This window comes from Cololabis saira, chromosome 20 (assembly GCF_033807715.1).
Source record: "Cololabis saira isolate AMF1-May2022 chromosome 20, fColSai1.1, whole genome shotgun sequence".
Taxonomy (NCBI): Eukaryota; Metazoa; Chordata; class Actinopteri; order Beloniformes; family Belonidae; genus Cololabis; species Cololabis saira.
Genome location: NC_084606.1, coordinates 12,666,553 through 12,690,699, shown reverse-complemented (window position 1 = coordinate 12,690,699; position 24,147 = coordinate 12,666,553). Strand labels below are relative to the sequence as shown.

At 41.9% G+C, this 24,147-nt stretch overlaps 1 protein-coding gene across 1 annotated transcript; it reads right to left on the bottom strand.

Annotated features, from left to right (window-relative positions):
* Positions 1 to 1,297: 1,297 nt before the first annotated feature.
* Positions 1,298 to 3,179, bottom strand: LOC133420447 (putative nuclease HARBI1). The gene is made up of 4 exons (XM_061710140.1): positions 2,747 to 3,179; positions 2,531 to 2,646; positions 1,762 to 1,873; positions 1,298 to 1,671 (listed from the first exon to the last, which is right to left on the bottom strand). The coding sequence occupies exons 1-4, from the start codon at positions 3,177 to 3,179 to the stop codon at positions 1,298 to 1,300; spliced, it is 1,035 nt and encodes a 344-aa protein (XP_061566124.1).
* Positions 3,180 to 24,147: the final 20,968 nt, after the last annotated feature.

Here is a 24,147-nt window from a genome sequence, read left to right as displayed (position 1 = left end):
TATCTTAGAAGTACAACAAGTACAAGGCTTTAGTGTTTCTATCACTCTCTGTTTTAGGATGATATCAGTAGGCTATACAAAAGCACAATGAAATAGCATTGACATTACTTGCAGCAAACAAGAAGAAAAATTACAAAAAGAAGACAGGAGGGGGCCCTCCTACGCAGGAGTACACTCCTGCTGAGGAGCTGGCCCTCTCCAACAACGAAGGGCGTCCTTTAATGGATGGGGTAGAAGGGGGTGTCTCTTCAGACCCTGGTGGCAGTGGCAGCTGCTCCCAACAGGCCACATTTGTACAGGGTAAGTGTCAATGTTAAAAGACTGAGTTGCTAATAAAACAAAATTATATACAAATTATTGTGGGAGTAAGTAACATCGTTTTACTTCCTCTACAGTTGATGGGGAGACATTGGTGCTGCTGCCACCACCACCCACATATACTCTGTCCCATACAGAGGTAACAGTGGAAACAACCTGTCATATACACTGCCATGTCATCTGTGGTTGCTGATCATGGATTAAATAGACCATTTACATGTCCTGTGTTTTCAGGTGGAGGATGATGAGACGGTCTCTGTCTGTTCAGAGAGAGCTTTGGCGGTACACTTAAGTCTTTTTTAATCAATTTTATTCAGTTGTCAATTTGCCCATCTTAACACAGGTGGTGAGAGTGTGGACACTTGGCTGTAATTGATTTCCCTTTAATTTCTTGCCAATGGTGGTGGTCTGCACATGGGAGTAAAAACTGCTTCAAGTGCTCTCTATCCTAATATGAATCAATTGCTTCCATTGCTATGATCCTAATTTTGCAGGAAGAAGGAAATCTTCCTATGGCCTCCACATCTAGGCCAAGGGGATCACAAGTGGTAATGAATTAACCTTCATTTAAATAGGGTAGTCAAGAGTAACATTTGCACCTTTCTTCAAGTTACCATAGCAAAGTGACAATGCTTAAATGTCACAGCTACTGTATTATGTGTTTGATTTGTTTCAGGTTGGAGCAGACAATGTGAGAGCTCTTTATAAAAGGACTCTGGAGCTGGAGATCGAGTACAAAAAGTACAAGATAAAGAAAGTAAAACTTGAGGTGGAGAAACTGGAGTATGAAAAGAAGGTAATTCAGTAACGTCATTCATCATGGGAAACAAACTAAAATGTTTCTTCCTTTATTCCAGGAAACAAACTAAAATGTTTCTTCCTTTTTTCCCTCAGGAACGGGAGAGCAGAAGATAGAAGGATGGAAGGAAAAAAAATTATTAAAAGAATAACTGAAATACAAGGCCTGTTATTTCTTTGTTCAGGCAAAAAATCGGTCTGTGATGGCCTCTCTCACAGCCCTGCCAGTAGGGTAGTCGAGGGTGATGGGGTCCACCACATCAGGGGGTTGTTGGTCGACAGGAGGGGCCCTCTCCCTCCGTATGGTGGCGACATTGTGGAGCACAACACATGCTGCAACAATCCTGCTAGCTCGGTCTGGGGCCACTCTGAGCCCACGAAGGCAGGTGAAGCGGGCCTTCAGGATGCCAAATGTCATTTCTATCCTGACCCTGGTTCTGGAAAGGGCCACGTTGAATCTAGTTTGTGGCCCTGCATCAGGGTCAGGATAGGGGGTCATCAAGAAGGGCTGGCAGGCATATCCCCTGTCACCGACAAGCACTCCACTGAACAGCCCTGACGATAAAAAGGAATGATGCCATGATCAGTATCACAGAATGCAGTTTAAAGAACATAAGACATATATGCAGAGTAAAGTTGCCATACCTTGCTCCAGTCTGTGGCACAGTGTGGACTCCCTGAAGATCCGGGAGTCATGGACCGACCCAGGCCACTTGGCGTCGATGCTCGTGACCATGCAATTATGGTCACATGTCATCTGCAAAAGCATTTGTGGTTAACAATCCACAAGATAATAGCATTGAAGTCATTGTAGCATCAATGTGCATTTGACAGGACCTGAGCCGTGTCATTTTGTCCTTATGTGCATATATTTCCACATGTGCTAAAAGGGAATTACTTTTAATTAACCAGGCTACTGCATTTCCTGCAATGTGCCAGTATGACCAAACAATTAGTACCCTTATTAGATAACTTTATTTATTCCCAAGGGGAATGTTTAGTGTTACAGCAGCTATCACATAAATTACAGACTTACACAAGACACACGTAGCTTAAAACAAACACAATGAGGTGTGTGGATTACCATAGAGATATACATATGTGTATTCCCATGCCTGGAAATGAATTGCGTTACTGAATTACCTTCTCATACTCCAGTTTCTCCACCTCAAGTTTTACTTTCTTTATCTTGTACTCTATGTCAAGCTTTTTGTATTCTATATATATATATATATATATATATATATACACACACACACACACACACACACACACACATGGACAGTACTATACTAGATGAAAATAAGTGGAGAACTAACAAACGGTTACAAGTTCTAACTTAAGGCAACATATTGCTATTAAGTGCCAAATTGAATGTACAATGTGTATTGCAAATTACCATTGCAAACTTTACCTGAACGTTGAGGCTGTGGAATGACTTGCGGTTGACATAGTCCGCTTCATTCTCACCCAGACGTGCGGAGATGGGAATGTGCGTACAATCTATGGCACCGATCACTCTGGGGAACCCTATGACGGGAGTAGGCTGCATTTAATATACAATAGTATACGTCATAGGGTGTACATTATTTATAGATGAAGTAGTTAAATAGGTTGATGTATATTTTACCTGCTATGGCATAAAACCCCTCTTTAACAGACTGCGTCGGCAAGTGGCCAGGGAACACAACAAATCCATCCAGCATGTCTGTGAGGGCACGTGCCACTTTATGGATGGCATTGCAGACTGTATTCTTGCTTATATTTTCAGCATCACCCACAGCATACAGGTAGGTACCCGTGGCGAAGTACCGCAGGGCAATGCAGATGGTTTGGGGCACTGTGAGCGCACGACTCCGACGTGTGGCACTGGCCACATACGGGTCGAGCAGCTGACACAAATATGCCATGCTCTCCGTCGAGAATCTGTATCGTTCATACAGGTACTCATCAGGGAAAGCAAAGGGGTTTTGGCGGTCCCTGAATACGCGTTCTCTTCGGAGGGATCCTCTCACGATCCGCGCACCAAGCTCCACGGGATTCTCTTCGAAAGGGCATGCCATTTTCCAAGAGAGCTGATTGGTCAGTGGGCGGTGCTTTTACACCCGGCGATCTGTATCTCGAACATAACCTGCTCCGGAGCAGGTTAGCGGTTCAGCATAAGTTACCATGGCGATTTGCCCCGCTAAGAAGTGAACCACCGTCATAGTCCTGAAAACCCAGGGTTAAACCTGAAGTTACCTCGCTAACCCCAAATCCCGCTTCGTAGTACAGGCCCCTGGTGACTTTTATGACCATAAACAGTGTCAGTCTGGCAACAATAGACCGCATCCTGAAACGCAATCTGGTGGCAACCAAGCAGCTATATAAGGTGCCATTTCAAAGAAACAGTGACCGCGTCAAGGCAGCACGTGCACAGTATGTACAGGTATGGATGTCACTGCATTTGGATTTGTCTTGCTGCATACTGTAACATTCAATTACATTAGAAAACAGAATCTTCTGTATATGTTACTGTATGATTTACTCTGAATTTCTTTTTGAATGTAGAGAGTAATGGATCTGGAAGCAGACGAAAGGCAGTATGTCTTCATCTACGTCGATGAGGCTGGATTCAACCTCTCCAAAGTTAGGATACGTGGCCGAAACATCATTGGTCAGAGGGCCACAGTAACCGTGCCTGGACAGAGGGGAGCAAACATCACCATGTGCGCTGCTATTTCCACAAATGGAGTCCTTTGCCATATCCCATCTATAGGCCCATACAACAGTGATCGCCTAATCACATTCCTCAATGCATTGCATGAGCGGCTGGTACTGCCACAGGAGAGAGGCCTGTTCAGGGCAAACATGTCCCATCTTGTCATAATTTGGGACAATGTGGCCTTCCATCATTCAAGGTTAGTGAATGACTGGTTCACGGCTCACCCACGCCTGATGATATTGTTTCTCCCTGCATACTCTCCCATGCTAAATCCAACCGAGGAGTTTTTCTCCTGCTGGCGTTGGAAAGTATATGACCATAGGCCTCATGACCAGATGTCATTGCTCGATGCAATGAATGGTGCATGCTTGACAATCCGCGCAGAAGACTGCCAGGGGTGGATTCACCATTCAAGACGTTTTTTCCCTCAATGTATTGCAATGGATGACATACTCTGTGACGTGGATGAGAACATGTGGCCTGATCGTCAGGCCCGTGCCGACAATGCGTAATTTTCCTGTATTTTTATCTTTTTGATGTTTACAGGGTTTCATTTCATTGTGTTTCATTTACAGTACTTTCTTTGAGAATTGACCTTTGTTGTACTGCATATTGAACCCATTTTGATTGCTTACAGTATGTGCATGTGACAAGTACTGCAATAAATATTTTTCTGTCAGAATCTTGCCATTTTGTACACAGTAGAACAAATGTCTGGTCCTCATGGGCTAAGTATTTAGCTTAGCTCTGGAGCATCGAGGCCACTCACCGGATCGGACCGGTGAGGAGCCCCGGTGGCTCCAGTGTTCCCTAACGGAGCCACTCACTCGTTAGGTAACACCGGAGCTACTCACCGGACCGGAGAGTCCAGCGTGGGTTAGTTGCTTGTGTTAGACAGTTAGGTCTGCGTACTTGGTTTTGTTCCTTCTCTTCTGCAGATTTGAGTTGGAAAAATGTACTTTGTAGTATTCTTAAACAGGAAGGTAGGACTCAGACAGCTGAGGAATTGGAATGTGCAGATAGGTGCGAACTCTTGCGTCGTAATCCAGTCACTGCAGCAAGAATGTTTGATTTCCGCTGGCATTGTTTTTTGAGGGAGGTTCTCATGTCCCCTTCTAATCCAATTGGCAAAATTATAGATAACTTTTATCGAGTAGAATTTCAGCAACGCCGTTCACCACATGTACATTGTTTGTTGTTTGATTCAGGATTTTGATGCTAAGGCCCCTTTATTGTAAATATAATATAAAGGTTGCAGTAGAGAGTATGCCCCAATATTTGTTAGAAAATAACATAAGGCACAAATTGGATACTAATACATTCAATGTGTTTTTGATGAACGTCCAAAATTTAACAAAACATGTATCAGATTTGGCATTTGCAGCTTAACTGTATTGCTGTGACAGAAACATGGCTACCTGCTGCATCAGGATTAGAAGCGGTAAACCTGGAGGGCTTTGCTTTTCACAGTAGTCCTCGAAGTTTATCGTATAACAGTAACCATCCAGCACTGATTGCACTGCAAGAACAACAACGTGGTGGTGTTGGCTTGTACAGTGCAGACAATTTGGCTTCTAATATTATCGAAATGCCCGCAATCAATTTAGAATGTATTGTTTATAATTGGCTACTATATAACATATTAGTAGTTGTTATTTATCGCCCACCATCATATCCCATGTCTCGGTTTAAAGAACATTTAGGTCAAGTACTTGATTGTCTACATCCCAAAAGTAATAATATTTGTGGCAGGGTGGAGAAGTTGATGGGACACGCACCTGTGTCCCATCCGCCTGAGTGGCTGGTTCTCTCCACCCTGCCTGCCTTATAAGGCGGAGCCGGACAGCAGCAAAAGGGGCCGGAGGAGCCAGGTAGTAACACAGGCGACAACAGAGAAAGGGACGTTGATTGACCATGTTTATGTTAAAACAATAGATTATGAGGTTGAGCGTGAGGTTGTGCCTGCTTATTTTAGTGATCATGAGCCAGTAGTTTGCTCTTTTAAGTGTAGAGATGTGTAAAAAAAAAAGTGTCTGCAAATTTTTAACATACAAAGGGTTTGGCCAGGTAGTAAAAAAAGTTGTGTAGGCTATAGTAACTGTTAGGATTGTTAATAAGTTAGATATTTGATATTTTCCTTTTTTTAATTCTGATTTTATTCTGTAATTACTCTTGAGATTGTAAATACAGATAAGCTTAAATCTAGATACGTTTAATTTGTCCAGCGTGAAAAAAAAATGTCTTTTTTATCTTTTAAGCTTTAATAATTTTCTATTTGTCTGTTAATAAAAACCATCCCCAACCTGTGTACCTTGGAGTCACACTCGACAGGACACTCTTTCAAAACCCACCTTCAGAACACCAAAGCCAAGGTCAACACCCGCAATAACATCCTGCGCAAACTGGTCAACTCAAAATGGGGCGCTGATCCACCAACCATCCGCACAACAGCCCTAGCCCTGTGCTTCTACACAGCTGAGTATGCCTGCTCAAGCTGGAGCCGTTCCCACCACACCAAACTGGTAGACACGGCCCTCAACGACACCTGCCGCATCATCACGGGCAGTATAAAGACAACGCCAGTCCCGTGCCTCTATGCACTGGCCGGCATTGCCCCCCCTCACATCACACGTTCCATCGTCGCCCAAGATGAGCGGAGAGCACAGGAGTCTGACATGAGGCACCCCCTGTACGGACACACAGCACCCCCATCTAGACTGAAATCCAGGGCCAGTTTCCTGCATACAGTCATTCCTCTCCAGTCCACCAAGGAAACGGCACGGACCAATATCTGGAGGGCTGAATGGCACCAACTCAACACCCGAGCCCAAGAATGGATGGTGAGAGGAATAACACCAACTGAACGCCTCGCCAGCGGACACGACCTCCCATGGCCGACCTGGAAGACCCTTAACAGACTGCGGGTGGAGCAGGGGAGGTGCAAAGCACTGCTAAAGACATGGAACTACCACACAGAGGACACGTGTGGCTGTGGAACAGTACAGATAGACCCTCCAGGAATCCGCGATTCCGTGATCGCGGACATTTCGCGGATTTCACGGCTGTCCGTGGATTTACAGACCTTCCGTGGATTTCAATGTCTGGTGCAGAAAAATCACTTTTACTGGGGTTAATATTTCATATGTCCGCGCTGAATACGCGAATTATGCGGGGCTCGCTTGATTTCACCGCATCATCGCCGCACATTTTTCGCATAAAGTTTGTAAAAAGGGGGAAGTGTTGTGAGTGACATGTCGGGACGCCCGGTCGCGACGTGCGGGACCCGCCCGGGGACCTCCGCACCCCTCGCAGAAAACCGCCACCCCCCAAACAGCAGCTCTCCCACGGGGGTGAGAGGTACAGGGAGTGCCGTCTCCGTCCAGCCCCCCGCATGCGCGGTGGGCGCGGCTGCCGGTGGACTCAGGATCCGCGCTGACCGCGTACCACTGCGCCTGCAAAGGCCGGCGGAGGCGGAGCTCCCATCCACTTGGGGGATCTTGGCGGCGGACGCGTGGGGTGACGGAGCTTTGTCTCGTCCCCCTCGTCGCGCCGTGCGCCCGGCAATCACCCGAGTACTGAGCCGCGGGCTGGAGGGAGAGAAGGCTGGCCTCCGGGCCGCCCCCGCCCCTCTCCTCTCCACCCGCACTCTCCTTTTTTTTTCTCCTACGACCTCAGATCAGAGACAGCCCGCTGAATTTAAGAGGGAAGAGCTCAGCGCCGAATCCGCAACTTCCTGCATATTTCGCAACTTTCCGCATATTCCACGACTTCCCGCATATTCCGCAACTTCCAGCATATTCCGCAATTTCACCGCATAAAAGCACATAAAAAACCCGCACATTTAATCGCATAATCAATGATTTTAGCCCGCAGAATCAATGATTTTAGCCCGCGGAATCAAGGATTTTAGCCTGCAGAATCAAGGATTTTAGCCCGCAGAATCAAGGATTTTTGCCCGCGTTTTTCTGGAGGGTCTATACAGACAATATCCCACCTGCTGGAATGTGGCGCCGCCCCCCAGTGCAGCCCCCAGGACCTGGCTGAACCGACTCCATCAGCTGTGTCCTGCGCTAGATACTGGCAAAAAGACATCTGAAGATTGCAAAGGACTCGAAGAAGAAGAAAAATAAAAATGTAAATAAAAAAATAAAAAAAATTTGTCCAGCGTGTTTCTCCTTCTTGAAAATAAAACAAATATTGTCTAATAACTGTTAAGATTGTGGGCAGCGCGGTGGCTTGGTAGTTAGCACTGTTGCCTCACAGCGAGAAGGTTCCCGGTTCAACTCCCTGGCCCGGCGGGGTCTTTCTGTGTGGAGTTTGCATGTTCTCCCCGTGCTTGCGTGGGTTCCCTCCGGTTACTCCGGCTTCCTCCCACAGTCCAAAAACATGCATGCTAGGTTAATTGGTGATTCTAAATTGCCCGTAGGTGTGAGTGTGAGTATGTCTGGTTGTTTGTCTGTATATGTGGCCCTGCGATGGACTGGCAATCTCTCCAGGGTGAACCCCTGCCTCTCGCCTGAAAGTAGCTGGGATAAACTCCAGGAGACCCCCGTGACCCTGCAAAGGATAAAGCGGGTATAGATAATGGATGTTAAAGGGGACCTATTATGAAAAACACATTTTCTCTAAGATTGTAGATAGGTTAGGACTGTACATAAGTTTCCTTCTTTTCAAGTTAGATTTATTCTAGAATTACTCTTGAGTTTGTAAATAAGTTTTCCTTCTTGAAAAAACAAACAAAAAAACACAAACATAGTCTAATAACTGCAAGGATTGTAGATAAGTTTCCTTTTTTTAACCACTTTATTTTCCATTTTATGTCTTTTTATTGTAAAAACAATGTATGTATGACAGGTTCTTTCAAGAAAAACTCTCCAATCCAAAAAAAAACTGGCAGTCAGATAATATTAAGTCAATATTTTATTGTTGTCGGCATCATTTACAACAACGGAAAAAAAAATACTGCAGTGGAAAAACAAAATTAGTTGAAAATGCAAAAATAAAATAAAAACATTCAAACAGGACATTTTTCAAAAAATCTAAGTTTCTACTTCTGAGATGCTGCCTTCTGTACAGCTGATTTCACACTCTCTGTTCTCCAAGCCAAACCGGCTTCATTTATACTTGTAGCCCCTCCCACTACACCTGGATTCAATCACTGATCCCTCGGTTTGGCAATCCGACAGAATGGGACACAGCTGACGACCATGCGGTGTGTGTGTGTGTGTGTGTGTGTGTGTGTGTGTGTGTGTGTGTGTGTGTGTGTGTGTGTGTGTGTGCAAGTATACATGTAGGCATAAATAAACATAGGACATCTAAGTGTGCACCCACAGTTGCGCTACTAAACTGGGGGAAAAAAAAACAAACAACCACCCCACCCCACCCCACAAAAAAAAAAAAAAAAAGTGTATAATAACTGTTAGGCCAGTAATTGAGTTAGTTAGTTGACAAGTTTCCTTCTTTTTAAGTTAGATTTTATCTTTTAAATTGTAAATAAGCTTAAAGTAGTGTCATTTTTCCAGTTTGTTTTTCCTTCTTCTTGACGCCCCCCTCCTAAAAAAAACCCCAAAAAACACAAAAATATATTCCAATAACTGCTAAGATTGTAGATAGGTATATAAGTTTCCTTTTTTACCGTTAGGATTGTAGAATTGTAAATAACTCAATTTGTAAGTTTTCTTTTTTTCAAGTTAGATTTATTGTTCATCAACCATTAAGATGTATGTTTCCATTTTTTCCAGCTATATTTGTCCTTCATGCAAAAAAACAAACCAAAAAAACAAAAAATTATAACTAGTAACTAAGTATAACTGTTGGGATTGTAAATAAGTTAGTTAGTTGACAAGTTTTTTTTTTCCAAATTGGATTTTATTCTATAATTACTCTTGAGATTGTAAATAAGTTTTCCTTCTTGAAAACACAAACAAAAAATATAGTCTTATAACTGCTAAGATTGTATATAAGTTAGGTTTGGACTGTACATAAGTTTCTTTTTTTTTCAAGTTAGATTTATTGTTCTTCAACCATTACGATACGGAGGATAAGATGGATGTTGACAAAAAACTACAACAAATCAGCCACTGGGTTGATCTCTATGCTAACCAGGAATTAACTAAATATGCACACATGAGAATTGTTAAGTGTTAATATATGACTGACTGTATACTGCTGTTTAATATAAGAGGAGCTGACATCATGACGTCAGTGGGTACGTCATATAAAAGGGTGTGTTCGCGCCCTGCTCACTCTCTCTGTCCTCTGCACCTGTTCTGATGAGAGCAGCCTGTTTGTGCGTCGCTGAAATAAATATGCCACAGTTGGCTAAAAGTTATCAAGTCGGCTGCTGATTAGAATCTTACTTCTGCTGCAGGTAGGCAAAAGGTATAAGCCTACACTGCTAGTGTGACCAAGGTTTTTATCAAGAATGCCAACAGATGAGTCTATACTTTCCCTTTATGTTTCCTTTTTTCCAGCTATATTTGTCCTTCATACAAAAAAACAAAAAAATAAGTAAAAAAAGTTGTGTATAGTAACTGTTAGGATTGTTAATAAGTTAGATAGTTGATAAGTTTCCTTTTTTTAATTTAGATTTTATTCTGTAATTACTCTTGAGATTGTAAATACCGATAAGCTTAAATCTAGATACGTTTAATTTGTCCAGCTTGTTTCTCCTTCTTCTTGAAAATAAAACACAAATATTGTCTAATAACTGTTAAGATTGTGATCAGCGCGGTGGCTTGGTAGTTAGCACTGTTGCCTCACAGCGAGAAGGTCCCTGGTTCAACTCCCTGTTCTCCCCATGCTTGCGTGGGTTCCCTCCGGTTACTCCGGCTTCCTTCCACAGTCCAAAAAAAAGCGTAGTAGGTTAACTGATGATTCTCAATTGCCCTTCAATTGTGAGTATGTCTGGTTGTTTGCTCTGTTTTTCTGAATTAAGGAGATAACATTTCAATAAAAAAAAAAAAATCTGCTGTTTTTCTGAATTAACGAGATAACATTTTAATAAAAAAAAAAATCTGCTGTTTTATCTCACAACTTGCAAGAAACTGAGAGCTCGATTTCATGGAAGCAAACATGTTACGCCTGCCCCGTTCAATCCAGTTTTATTTTGCTTTTGGTTTGAAACATTGGGAGATACTCTTGTCTTTAAGTTATATAGATGGAATCGTTATTAGTTTGTAAACTTTGCTGGCCATAGGGAGAACCGGGAGTATTCCCGATTTGCCGGTCTAGGATTGGCCTGCTGGCCTGTGTTGTGGAGCAGAAGATTCTTCTCAATAACCAGAACGCGTGTCTTTAAAACGGAACATTTATTCTCCTCAAACGGGAGAAAATAACGGATCTTGCCTCGACATCTTCAGCACGCAGTTCGAATCAAAGCTAGCGGTTAACACCCGCTCGATCATTTCCTGTAGACTTTAAAATAAAAGCATTTCCCTTTGAAACTGGAAATAGGGTATTTTCAGTACAATCTCACGACCATTTAACGTTTATCAGGACATGTTCACTTTACTGTAAATAGATGTAAATAAAGTGTAAATACTGTAAATAATGTAAATAGTGCATCTTACACAGTTTAACTTACAGCTTTAAGTAAACATGAATTATCTTTTTCAATCCCTTTTAATAAAACAATTCACAACAGCCTGCCGCCCTATGGAGGATTTTCTTGTGCCAAAATTAAATAAATAAATACATCATTAATTAATTAAAATGGGAATGAAATATATAATTAATTAATTAAATGTATCATTAATTAATTAAAATTAGAATTAAATATGTCATTAATTAATTAAAATACAATTCATTTTAAGTAAAAAAATATATTTATTATTTCAGCATTTAATTAATTAATGACACATTTAATTAATGATTTCGTGTTGCGTGTGAATCATGAAATGTAAAACTGCATTTAATTAATTAATGACACATTTAATTAATGATTTCGTGTTGCTGAATCATGAAATGTAAATGTAAAACTGTCAGTTTCACTCGTCAAACTCAGTGGGCGGATTCCAAACACCTCATTGGTTCCCCTGCACATCAAGTCAAGGCAAATCGAATCCACATAATGGATTGTTGCAGGGCTTGTGAACCATACATCCATGTTGTGAACACATTACGATACACTAGGTGGCGCTAAATCTTGTGATTTTTTCGCCATTAACTAATACTCTGTCAAGTAATCGTGCCGACACCTTCTCCCATCTTTGTGTTTCGGAAATACGAATGTGTGTTTGATCCGATTCTGTCCTCTGACAACAAATTCTGTCCTTACTGCGTTAGTTAAAACAGATGGCCAGTCAGCAGGGTCTATTGGTGGAGCCTTTACACCTGTGCTGTGTAGGAGTGGAGGGGACAGGTTGACTTGTTTCTTCGCTGTCAGGTAGTGCTGATGTAGAGGGGAGAGGTGAACATGGATTTGTTTCTCCACTGGCAGGTTGTACTGGAGAGAGAGAGAGACACACACAGACAGACAGACAGACAGACAGACAGACAGACAGACAGACAGACAGAGACATAGAAATGAGATGTTAGCTTGTTAATCCAAAGGAAATTCAGACATAGGCATTAATTCGTCACTGGCAGGCTGCGCTGAAGTAAAGGAGATACGGGAATGTGTAATCTTACCTGTTTCTCCACTGGCATGTTGTACTGAGGTAGAGGGGAAAGGTGGATTTATTTCTCCACTGGCAGGGTTTGCTGGAGAGAGAAAGAGAGAGAGAGAGACACAGACAGACAGAGACATAGAAATGAGATGTTAGTTTGTTAATCCAAAGGAAATTCAGACAGTGGCATTAATTCTTCACTGGCAGGCTGCGCTGAAGTAGAGGAGATACGGGAATGTGTAATCTTACCTGTTTCTCCACTGGCATGTTGCACTGAGGTAGAGGTATTTGCAGAGGTTGCAGAAAAATACTTCAGAAGTGCATCTAAAAAGAGGAGATAGGTATATTTGAAAAACTGGGCTTTTACATCATATTAATCAAATAGCCATCATGGCATACGCATAACAGCAGCTAGCATTACAACCTGCCTCGATCGATCGATCGATCGATCAGTGGCAGGTATTTAAATTGTAAATGTATTTAAATCAATCTTCTGCCCTATCTGGCATGATTTCTGAAGTGTCTTGTAGTGTGTAAGATTGCAACACATTTCTATTTATATTTCCATCATAATATACAAACAAAGTTTGACTGATGACGTCCATTTTATGAAATATCATGTGGCGCAACCATTAAAAAAACAACCATTTTTGTATAATACTGAAAACTTGTAAAAAAAAAGATGTCAAGATGTTAATGAAATTCATTTATTTTAATATGAATCATGGTGGCACCACATGACTTTTTTTTAACCTCCTGAGACCCGGGCTTTTGTTTGATGTGCATTTTTTATGTCTCCTTACTATTTGGGATCAGTAGGACCTAATTTTTTTTTTAATTAAATTTTTGCTTTCTATCTGCTGTTGAACTATGTCAAATCCAATGGCCTCACATGAGGACAATGGGTTTATTTTTCTCTATTTCCCTTTCTTGGTCCTGCCCTGCATCCTTGCACATTCTGGTCAGGTTCTAATAATAAAAATATGATACATTTTATTTGCAATATACTCAGCATTTTGAATGAAATAAAGTGCTACAGAGTAAAAACATGGGTATTAGGTTATATCTCTATGTCATTTATATTTATATATCATTTTCAATTGTTTTCTTTCCTATTACAAGGAAATAAAAACTTGCTCCACTGGCAGATTATTCTAATTATTTCTAGTGAAAATGTGCTTTAAACTAATGGAAATCTAAAAACAAGTATTTTAAGTGTAATGAGACTTATTTTGACTAGAAATTGGACATTTGGGCAAGAAATAAAGACAAATGTTCTTGGAAAGAATTTACGTGTTTGCAGTGAAGACCTGATGTCAAACGAGTACTTCATGTTTCCAGACGTTGTAGCTTGCTAATATTACTCAAATATATCAAAAAAGCATGCCATGTATAGCTGCAGACGTTATTGTGCATAAATATACTAGTTTCAATCATAAAATTAGGTTAGGATTTTTACCTTGTCCATATTTCTGTCGGGAGCTGCCATAGAAGACTTTCATTGAGATCCCAGCCATCTCGTTTTTTCCCAAATTAGTGTAATTTCATTATGAGACCACTAGATGGTGCAGGCGGGTTCCCCGGATGAGGACAATGGGTCAATGTTCGTACAAATGAAGTATCATGGCGCAGAACAGCAGAAATGTAATTTCCTCATATGAGAACGAGTGCCAATTCATCTTGACAAAAAACTCTGAAATCACTTAATTTAAAATTTGTATATGAATTTTTGTGTACATATTTGAAGCACTGAGCACTGTGAAACTACAACACAGGCATAAAAGAAATAAAATCTTACATGTTTGTAGTGTATTTTGATTCTCTCTTTTACATAAATAAACACTGAATGATTGACTATTTTACACAACAGAAACACACATTAACAGATGCCGAAATTATCATAAATTAACCGTTACAAAAAACTAGCTAAGTTATGCTATGATAAGTTCTGTAACTGTAACTTACGTTGCGTTTTGACCATTTTAAATTAACTAATTCATCATATTACATCCTTACCTCGGTCTTTTTCCCGTTTTTCCTCATCTTCTCTTCTTTTTTTTAATTTTGAGTGCCAGATGGCTTTTGTCGCTTCATATTGACCGTCAACAATCCACCGGCACTGTCAATGATAATTTTGGCAACGGTCGCCAGGTGGGTGGGGGAGGGGGCGCCGCATGCAAGTGGGTTGAGGTGAGGGACCACAGCAAAATTAATTCTGGCTGCCAGAGAGGCAGAAGGATGCCGCCAGGCAGAAATTAAAATTAGAAAAACGATTTCATTATTATTTAAAGACTTATAGCTATAGCCTATATGTATGGTTGTTGTTTTTTATCATTTATTTTTCAAAAGTTTATTAAAATTAAAAAAAAAAAAACAGCTGCCTGCATGGCGCCCCCTGGCATGCTGGCGCCCCTAGCATTTGCCTAACCTGCCCTATGGGCGGCACGGCCCTGTTTCTTTCAAAGCATGCACAGCATCTGCAGCTGTGTTGAACTTGTACTTGTTTTAAAAAAAGGCTAATTGAAATCTCAAGTCTTCTCCATTCAGTTCAGGATATTTGCGAACTGCTGCATCGTTTGTCATGGGAGTCAGGAGTGAGTTTTCCATTTCTTTTAATATTTGAATGCCTGGTTGCATAAACCTCTCAGTGAATTGTGCATCTACTGTATCTAGGACACTGTAGAACTCTGGTCTGTAAAAATCCACAGCTTATCCAGGTGTGTATGCAGGAGCCTGACCAGAAACTCTTTTAGGGGGCCTATGGGTGCGTGGTGGAACAATGGGCTCTAGAGACAGATTGTCACACTTGTCCTCTGCCTCCTTAAAGATCGCCTCAAAGTGTTTAGTGTTTCTTTTGGATTTCAAGCTGTTTTGGACAAGGGAGACTGCAGACAGCATGCCCTCCATTGTCTGAGTGTTTTTCTGGAGAGATGCATTCAGAACCTCTAGTTCACTGATCACATCTAAAGCAAGCAGAAGTCCCAGTACAACATTACCCTGTTGTAGTCGAACACGTAAACCCTCTGCCGGGTTTGCAGACTCAGAATGACTTGCAGCCATCTCATCTAGCGCATTTAGCACCATCCCATATTGGCTGAGAACAGCATGGATAGCAGGTGAGCGCACAGTCCACCTTGTGGGACACAAAGGCCTGATGGACACCGCTGGCCCTTCCCCTTCAGCAGCAACAATGGCTTTAAACTTGTCTTTCAGTTTACCAGACTGCCCAAAAAATGTGCCAAGGTCATGTATCCAGGCAAGTGCATTTCGCACAACATTGGAGGCTGAGCAAGCTTGTTGTGTGACCAAATTGACACAGTGTGCTCCACAGTGTACATATGGTGCTAGTGGCTGTGCTCGCTGAATAATAGCCTGTGCACCTGAGTGCTTTCCAGCCATATTTGAAGCCCCATCATATGCCTGACCACTGAGGCCGATATTGGCAAATTCAGCCTCAATAGAACGTCCAAAATGATCTTGGCAAGGTTTTCACCTGTCGTAGAAGTTGTTTCATATAACCCAATGAAGTCTTCATGGACCAACAAATCAGTGCCTCCTGCTCAACACCAGAGACATCCCTTGTTCCATCCATTATAATGGAATATTGCAACACTGGTAATGACCGGATCTCATCTGCAATTTTCCTGATAATTGTTGAACTCATCAAATTTATCCGCTCATTTTGACAGTCCCAAGACGTGTGCACGCCTCTCTTTGCAGATAACCACCTAGTGAATGACTGATCACCTTCAGCTTTGTATTTCAAAAGCTGGTCAGAATTACCTTGGTGATGTTCATGACCCCTAAAGGCCAATCCCTGCCTCGCCAGAAACATCTCAGCTCCTATTATTTTTAACAGGCTAGCTCTGTTTTCTGCTTGCTGTGTACTGACTGCACTGCTCAACTGTGTAGTAACAGGCCTGGTTTCATATGCAGCAGTTGTAAAAGCCACTTTGTGACCCTCTGATTTCTCATGCATGGAAAATTTTTCAAGTGCTATTTTCCAGTTTTGAAATCCAGTAGTGACAAAAGCTGGGTCTATACTCTATACTCAATATGATACTTACATTGTTTGGTCTTTGAAAAAACGCTGTAATTGTTTTTTGTTTTTTCATTTTTTTATGACCCCACCAGGGATTGCCTGCAGGCCAGGAGGACAATGTTAACATTTTAAATCTTATAATTTCAGTTAACAGTTGCTGCTTGCTAAAATAACATTATACATAAAAATAACATTAAAGATATTCACCTACAGCCTAGAATGCTGTTATTTTACATTTAGCCTACTTCAGGTAAGTCCAAATGCCTTCTTATTATTATCAGACTAGCTACTCAACATTACAAAACAAGTATTTGCCACATCTGGGAAAGTCAACAGGCAACAGGCATAGGATATTTACATCTTTTGGTTCTTGAAAAAAACGCTGTGATTTTTTTTCTTCTTCTCTGGCTTATTTGGCAGAAAAATAACCAGCTCAGTCATTAGACAATTGTATATGATCACTATGGTTACCGCGACAGGCACAGGCAAAGCCACCAGCTTCTCTTAGGACCCCGGGGTCGAGATGGTGCGTTACATTTACATTGGAAGTCGGAACTCGGAGCTCCGAACAACATAACCTCAGAACTGAGCGCTTCCCAGTTTAAAAACTGAGACATAATGGAACATGGAATTCGAAAGAAAGGGACAGTTAATGAAATGAAACGAGAACCCCAACGTTTATGCTTGTAGATGCTAGATTTCAATGCTTTTCCGACTTCAAAAATCCAATTTACGAGTACAACTGAACGCACCATTAGTCGTAGCAGAAACACCGGGGCTATCAAATGGATCAGCTGTGCAGTATTATTAACGTGGAGAATTGAACACGTTGCTTTCCCAACTCAGCAAGGATCTGCTCCAGCCTTTCCCCTTCTTGAATCGGTGTAATGTGGATTGATCCCTGACAAGGCTCCTGCTGCTGCCATTTCAACTTTGTGCTGCAATGTAAGTTAGCCTAACTCACGGATCATTGATCCTCTTTTTCTACCTATGTTTGTCGCCTTACATAGGGACAGTGGGTGGGAAGGACAGATCGAGGACCACTATAAATCTGCGGGGGACGGATCGGGGTCCTAAATCTTTGGGGGACGTGTCCCCCTCGTCCCCAGTGCCATCTGCGCCCTTGGGTGAGACCGAATGTTCACCGAATGAGATTGCTGCTGTAAAGGCTTGAGCCAGCCGAAAGGGAAAATATCTATGGTCCCTCAATCCCTTGACCAATATCCTACCAGCAGACTTCCATTCTTCCTCTTGCCATTTTGTGGATAGTGATGGCACCCTCACATCTGCTCCTTCTGCTGCACAGTCTAAAAAATGATGTCCAGAAGGCAGCATACACATCCCTGGACACACCATCAGCATCTGCCCCCTTTTCATCAGTGAAGCTGTATTTCACAGTGTAGCTCATCATGGCTTCATCCTTGAATTGAGTAATCAGTTCATCCAAGAGATTCACTCTGTGTAGTTTCACTGTCACATACAAAAGTTCATAGGTTGGACTTGGTGGGCCAGCAGGCACTGTCTCAGCTTTAATATGAGTTGAGGTGTAGGCGCTAGTGTTTACTTCTGCCTCTTCTATTGGGAGTATAGGCTCAATTAAGATTCTATCATCAAGATCACCTAAAAATGGTCCACCTAGCAAAGGACCAAAAGTGACCTCTGATGTATTGCACAAAGATGAAAGATCAATAAGCAGCAGCAGAGACAAAAGCTGACATCTTAGTACTTTGCTCATCATCTTCCAATGTGTATGTCTCCTGTTCACTGTCTTGTGTTGTTGCCTCTGTCTGTTCATCAGCTCCTTCCGCCATTTCTTCATCTCCAATGGTCAGACTTTCTGTTAGCAAGTAAAATCTTAATACCCCCAATTTTTGTGTGTCATAGAGCTGCCCCACACTAACACCCTCATCAAGGTATGCTTCCTGAAAGTCAACAATGTCGTGACTGAACTCTTCCCACTTTCCCTTTCTCGATTTCTCATTGGGGAAAAATAGCTTTTTAGCATGGGTCAGAATCTCTGTTTTTGTGGCATTCTTGGAAATGTCAAGAACTCTGGTTCCTCCACCACCGCTTGTCTATTGTCATGTATCCACCCTAATTCTATTTTTCTTGACATCTTCAAGGCCCTTTTATTATTTCTTAGACAGATCTTTGTTGGCTGCACAGAATACTCCTCAACATCTCAATCTTTGTCTTTGTTGCTTGTTGTGCTCATCTTTCTTCTAAGTTTTTCAAATAAGGACAGTCTTTGAGAATCATCTCCGCCTCTTCTCTGTTTTTCCATACAGAAACGCCTTGTAGCAATCCTATCGCCATATGCTGGAATGTAAGCAGCCATAGTGGGATCATCTATTTCTCCAAATACCGAGCTGTCAATCTGTAACAAAAACAAAACAATACATTAAGACCCGGTTTCACAGACAAGGCTTATATCAAGCCAGGAGTAGGCCTAAGTCAGACTAGTAAAGCTAGGTAATTTAAGTGGCTTGCATGAGCGTGGCTTATATTTGTCTTAGTTAGTCCCAGACTGTGGAGTCTTGGAGTAAGCTTAAAGCAGAACACCTCATTAGCTTAAGTGGGAGCACAGTCTGTTAGCCTAATGGTGCTCACAAAAACCTGGAATGGAATTGAGGACAGTTTTGCTGGAGGGAATTTTGACACCAAACATGGTTGAAGCTAAAAGAACACGCTCAAAGAACTATACTGAGTATGAAAAAAAACTCTACTTAAACAAATTTTGGGAAATCATGCTGTTATTGAAAGTAAAGGGCATAGTGCTGCTGTTGAACATAAGAAGAACAATGCTTGGGCTGCCATTTGCAGTGAATTCAATGCAAATTAAAATGTAACCACACTTTTGTATCTAACGGTGTTCTTTTCCCAGAGGATATTATTCTAACCCTGGTGGAAGAGCCAGTGCACAGTGACTGTGCACCCTCCACATCTGGCATGGCATCCCAGAGAAAAGATGCTGCCAAAACCTTCCAGCAGTGACCAAAAAGGATGTCAATGCATGAAAAGCTAGCCTTAGAAGTTCATGAGCAGAAAATGAAATATCTGAAAGAAGAGCATGACATGAAAATGAGAATTCTATAGGTCGAATTGGATATGAAATTAGAAGAGAGAGTTGTTCAAAGAAAGATGCATGAGATAGCTATGTAATGTAATGAAATACACTTGACAAGAGTGTGAGTATTGTAGTCACCACAACCTAAATTTTAGGACAGCCTTGGTTGAGTTTCTCATTTAATTTTTCAGCACACTATTGCACTGCAATGTGAAAGCAGCTCTGAGTGCAAGTCCTTGTTGGACTGGCATGGGCACATCTGAATCATTCTGGTCTTCCATTGGAGGGTCAGGACAATTATGCTGCTTCAGGTAGTTGTGCAGCACAGCTGTAGCAATGATCACCTTGGCTTGCAGCATATTCTTGGCTCAAAATGAAGTGTATTGCATAAACACTGGAATTGATTTGTCCACACCCCAAACATACGCTCGACCGTCCCTCTAGTGCGAATATGAGCTTTGTTATATCTTTGCTGCTCAGTTGTTGTGGGATGTGGCCAAGGTGTGAATAAATAGGAACTCTGCGCATATGCACTGTCACCAATTAGTATTCCGCTATGTTGCCCTCTCTCAAACTGAGCACACAATGAAGAGTTGTGAAAAATCCTTGAGTCATGTGTTGCTCCCTTCAAACGGGCGACAATGTTTGAAAACTCTAAATTGGGAGTGCATACAGCCTGAACATTGATGGAAAACCAGTTCTTACGGTTCCTGTACTCCTCAGCATCAGGAGTTGATGGACACTTGATTTCAACATGACATCCATCAATACAGCCAATCACTCCTGGGAAGTTCCCATATTCGTAGAATCACGATTTATAGTTGGTTTGCTCAGCAGCACCAGGGAACTTAATGTACAGATTTCTCAGTTCACAAATGGCACTGCAGACATTGTGAACTATTCTAAACACTGTTGCTTTGCTGACACCACACAAATCACCAGTTTCACGATGAAAGGTTCCAGATGCCAAGAATCTCAAAGTTATCAGAACTTGGAGAGAACTGGGTACAGGCCTTCCTTTATGAGACATGGAGGAAAGTCTAGGCTCAAGCAAAGTAATTATCTCCAGTACATCTTCTTTGTACATACGAAAGCGGTTTCGGAAAGTTATTTCATCAAACTGATTCAATGGATTACTCCTATCCACAAGTATTTGTCTGGCTGGCCTCTGTAGCGAATATTGGTCTTCATTTAGATATTCCAAATACTCCATGCTCCCAAAACATCTGTGCTCCCTTTCACAAACAGTACTAAGCTGAAGTTAAACCTGCCTCTTTGCAGGATTAATATAAACTTAAATTTAGTCCTAGAGTAGCTCTAATCCACCCTTTTGCAATTGGCTTTGTTTAATCCAGAACAGACTAAATCTATGACTATTTTAAGATATGTCTGTGCAAGTGACTTAAAGTTAAGCCAGCTCAAACAGCATTTTAGTCTGAGACTAGGCTTAAGCCTTGTCTGTGAAACCGGGCCAATATTGGTTATCTTAAGTCTAAGAGGGCTCAGCTTAAAATATGCTGTACTTATATCCAAACTACTTATTTCGGGGCTGAAACTTTGTTAAAATCCAGGACAACTAATTATAAATGCCCACAATCCAGATGATAAAATAATGAACTATATGAGTGACAAGAGCATTTGTAGCAGGCATGCACTGCTATGATATAAAAATCAACAATGTATTTCTTCTGCTAAACTTATATTTCAACAACAGTACCTTGAAAAAGTACTTAATCCTGTTCACTTCATTTTTAATTTTACTGTCTTTCAATTGGTTTCACATGAAATCATGGGATTTATTGTCATTTCAACTCCAAGTGCTCCATATCATCAAAGTGTAAACTAGACGTGTGGGTTAAGAATTTCAGTGACCGACATCTTTGCAATGACTCAGACCCAGGAATTTACTTCATTTGAGTCCCAAATGGTCATGGTGGGGTCTTCAAATCCACTCTACTGTGTGACAATCTACCGTCCCCCTGGACATGCTACTGTGTTTTTGAAGGATTTTAGTGACTTTTTATCCTCCATAATAAAGTTGGAATCTGTTCTTATCCATGGAGATTTTAACCTTCATGTTGATGATGGCTCATATTGCTCCGCAAAGGAACTTTTATCATTGACTGAGGCTTTTAATTTTGAGCAACATGTTTCTGAGCCCACACACCAAAAAGGCCACATTTTAGACTTGGGCCCTGTCCCAATACTACCACTACCCCTAGTTTTCATCCCTACCCCTAAATTTTGCACGTTCCCGTGAGGGTAGTGGTGTCCCAATTCCTCTTTTCACCTAGGGGTAGTGAAGAAAACTAGTGTAGTGGCTATGAATCTGTCCCTACGGATCGAGGGTTTTCGGATGCTCACTAGTTGATCTAGGGCCAGAAAAATGTCCCAGAATGCTTTTCATCGTCATTTGCGGACTGAATCAAAAAAAAAAACATGGCCGACATTTCTTATTTTTTAGTGAATAAAATCAATATTTTGAGTTAGTTTCTGCATAAAAATGTGTTTTGATTACATTTCTAGCGAGAAATATATATTTTACTTTCATAATATTCACTCAGTGAATGTACATAATCACTCGTTTGCCCGTTGTTGTGAAGATCACGCCAGAATAAAGGCTGATTTATGGTTCCGCGTTACACCAACGCAGAGCCTATGGCGTAGGTTACATAACCTACGCTGTAGGCTACGCCGTAGGCTCTGCGTCTGTGTTACGCGGCGACGTGCGCTGTACGCCGTACATTATGCCGTACATTACGCCGTAGGCTCTGGGTCGATTTAACGCGGACCCTTAAATCAGCTCCGGAGCCGGCAGGCAGGCAGAAATCTCAAAATTTTCCGAGCTAATTTCTTAGCAGGCGTAGCTACAACTGTTAGATTTCATCTATTAAACCAACATTTATCTTCCTAAATGATTTATTTCAGCCAGCGGTAATTCTCCACAGAGCTGCAGTTTTCTCCCCCAGGACGACGGCGCAGGGCGATCACGTCTGTACTCCGACAGCTCTTATCTCCGAAAACATTGGGTCAATTTCTTAACAGGCGTTATTTGGATAAACTGAGCCCAGGTTGGGGATCTTGAAAGTAGGGGTAGTGGGTGTATTGGGACAGGGCCCAGGGAAGATTTCAAGTGCCCTAAAATCTGTGACTTCTTTTTTAGGGGTAGTGGTAGTGAGGGAGGGCTAGTGGTAGAAAGTAGGGCCAGTGGAAGAAAGTAGGGGGTGTATTGGGATTGGGCCTTAGTTTTTACCCTTGGCCTAGACATTTCTAATGTGTCTGTACAGTACGTCCATCTCAGTGATCATTGTCTTGTTCTGTTTGATCTCCACTTCAGCCCTGAGCCTAAGCCCATAGAAGTTAGGTCTCAGAGGCGTGTTAGCTCTGCTAATACTGCAGACAGTTTCTCTGCTATGTTTTACCCTCTCTTGTTCATGGACAGCCTTGAAGTGGACAATTTTACTCAGTGTTTTACCAATCATTGTGTTAAAATTCTGGATCAGGTGGCACCTGTTAAATCAAACTGGTCAATGCAGAAAAAAGTGTGCCCTTGGACAAATGAAGATACCATGAGTCTGAAGAGACTTTGTTGTAAGACTGAACGTCTGTGGAAATCCACTAACCTTGAGGTGTGCAGACTTCATCTCAGTGATCTTGTGGTCTCATACAATGAGATGGTGGAAAATGCCAGATCAAACTATATTTGTCAACTGGTAACAGCTAATAAGAAAAATCCCAAAGTGCTGTTTGACACAATCAATTTTCTTGTATGTCCTGCTGCGCCAGTTACTCCTGTCGGACAGCAATGCATTGTTGAGATTTTTTACTGACAAAATTAAGACGATCAAGGAGAAAATCCCTCCCCTTTTGTGCGGAACCCCTGCTGTCGTTGAGCCTGTCTCCAGCTTGTGGTCCTCATTTAGGTCTGTGACTCTTGCAGATATCTCAGCACTGGTGACCAAGATGAAACTCTCCTCTTGCTAATCGGATGTCCTTCCATGTAGGCTTTTTGTGAAAGTGTTTGATGTAATTGGCCCCTGGGTTACCAAAATGGTTAACCTCTCTCTTTCTTCCGGTGTATTTCCCAATGCATTTAAGCATGCTATAGTGGAGCCTTTACTTAAAAAGACCGGCTTAGACCCAACTGTCCTCAGTAATTTCAGACCGATCTCTAAGCTACCAATCTTGTCCAAGATCCTAGAGAAGGTGGTCTCTGAGCAACTGGCATTATTCCTGGATCAAAATAACATCCATGAGACATTTCAGTCTGGTTTCCGCAAACATCACTCTACGGAGACAGCCTTGCTGAAAGTGTCCAGTGACATTATGATGTCTGCTGATTTGGGAAAATGCACTGTTGTACTACTCTTAGATCTGTCCTCAGCCTTTGACACCGTCAACCAAATCCTGATGAGAAGACTGAGGGAGGAAGTAGGACTGTCAGGTTCAGTTCTTCATTGGTTTTCGTCATACCTTTATGGGCGTAGCTTTAGTGTCACAGCTAACCAAATAAGGTCCGGGTCAGCAGATCTGTTGTGTGGAGTCCCCCAAGATTCTGTTTTGGGTCCTGTATTATTTTTGTTGTATTTGATCCCCTTGGGAAAAATCA

What these genes read in the sequence shown, in the direction of transcription:
- LOC133420447 (XM_061710140.1), bottom strand. Translation starts at nt 3,179, where the DNA reads ATGGCATGCCCTTTCGAAGAGAATCCCGTGGAGCTTGGTGCGCGGATC. An exon ending in GGGGTTTTATGCCATAGCAG is followed by an intron (nt 2,647 to 2,746) that starts GTAAAATATACA and finishes CTCCCGTCATAG; the next exon opens with GGTTCCCCAGAGTGATCGGT. An exon ending in TCCACAGCCTCAACGTTCAG is followed by an intron (nt 1,874 to 2,530) that starts GTAAAGTTTGCA and finishes ATGCTTTTGCAG; the next exon opens with ATGACATGTGACCATAATTG.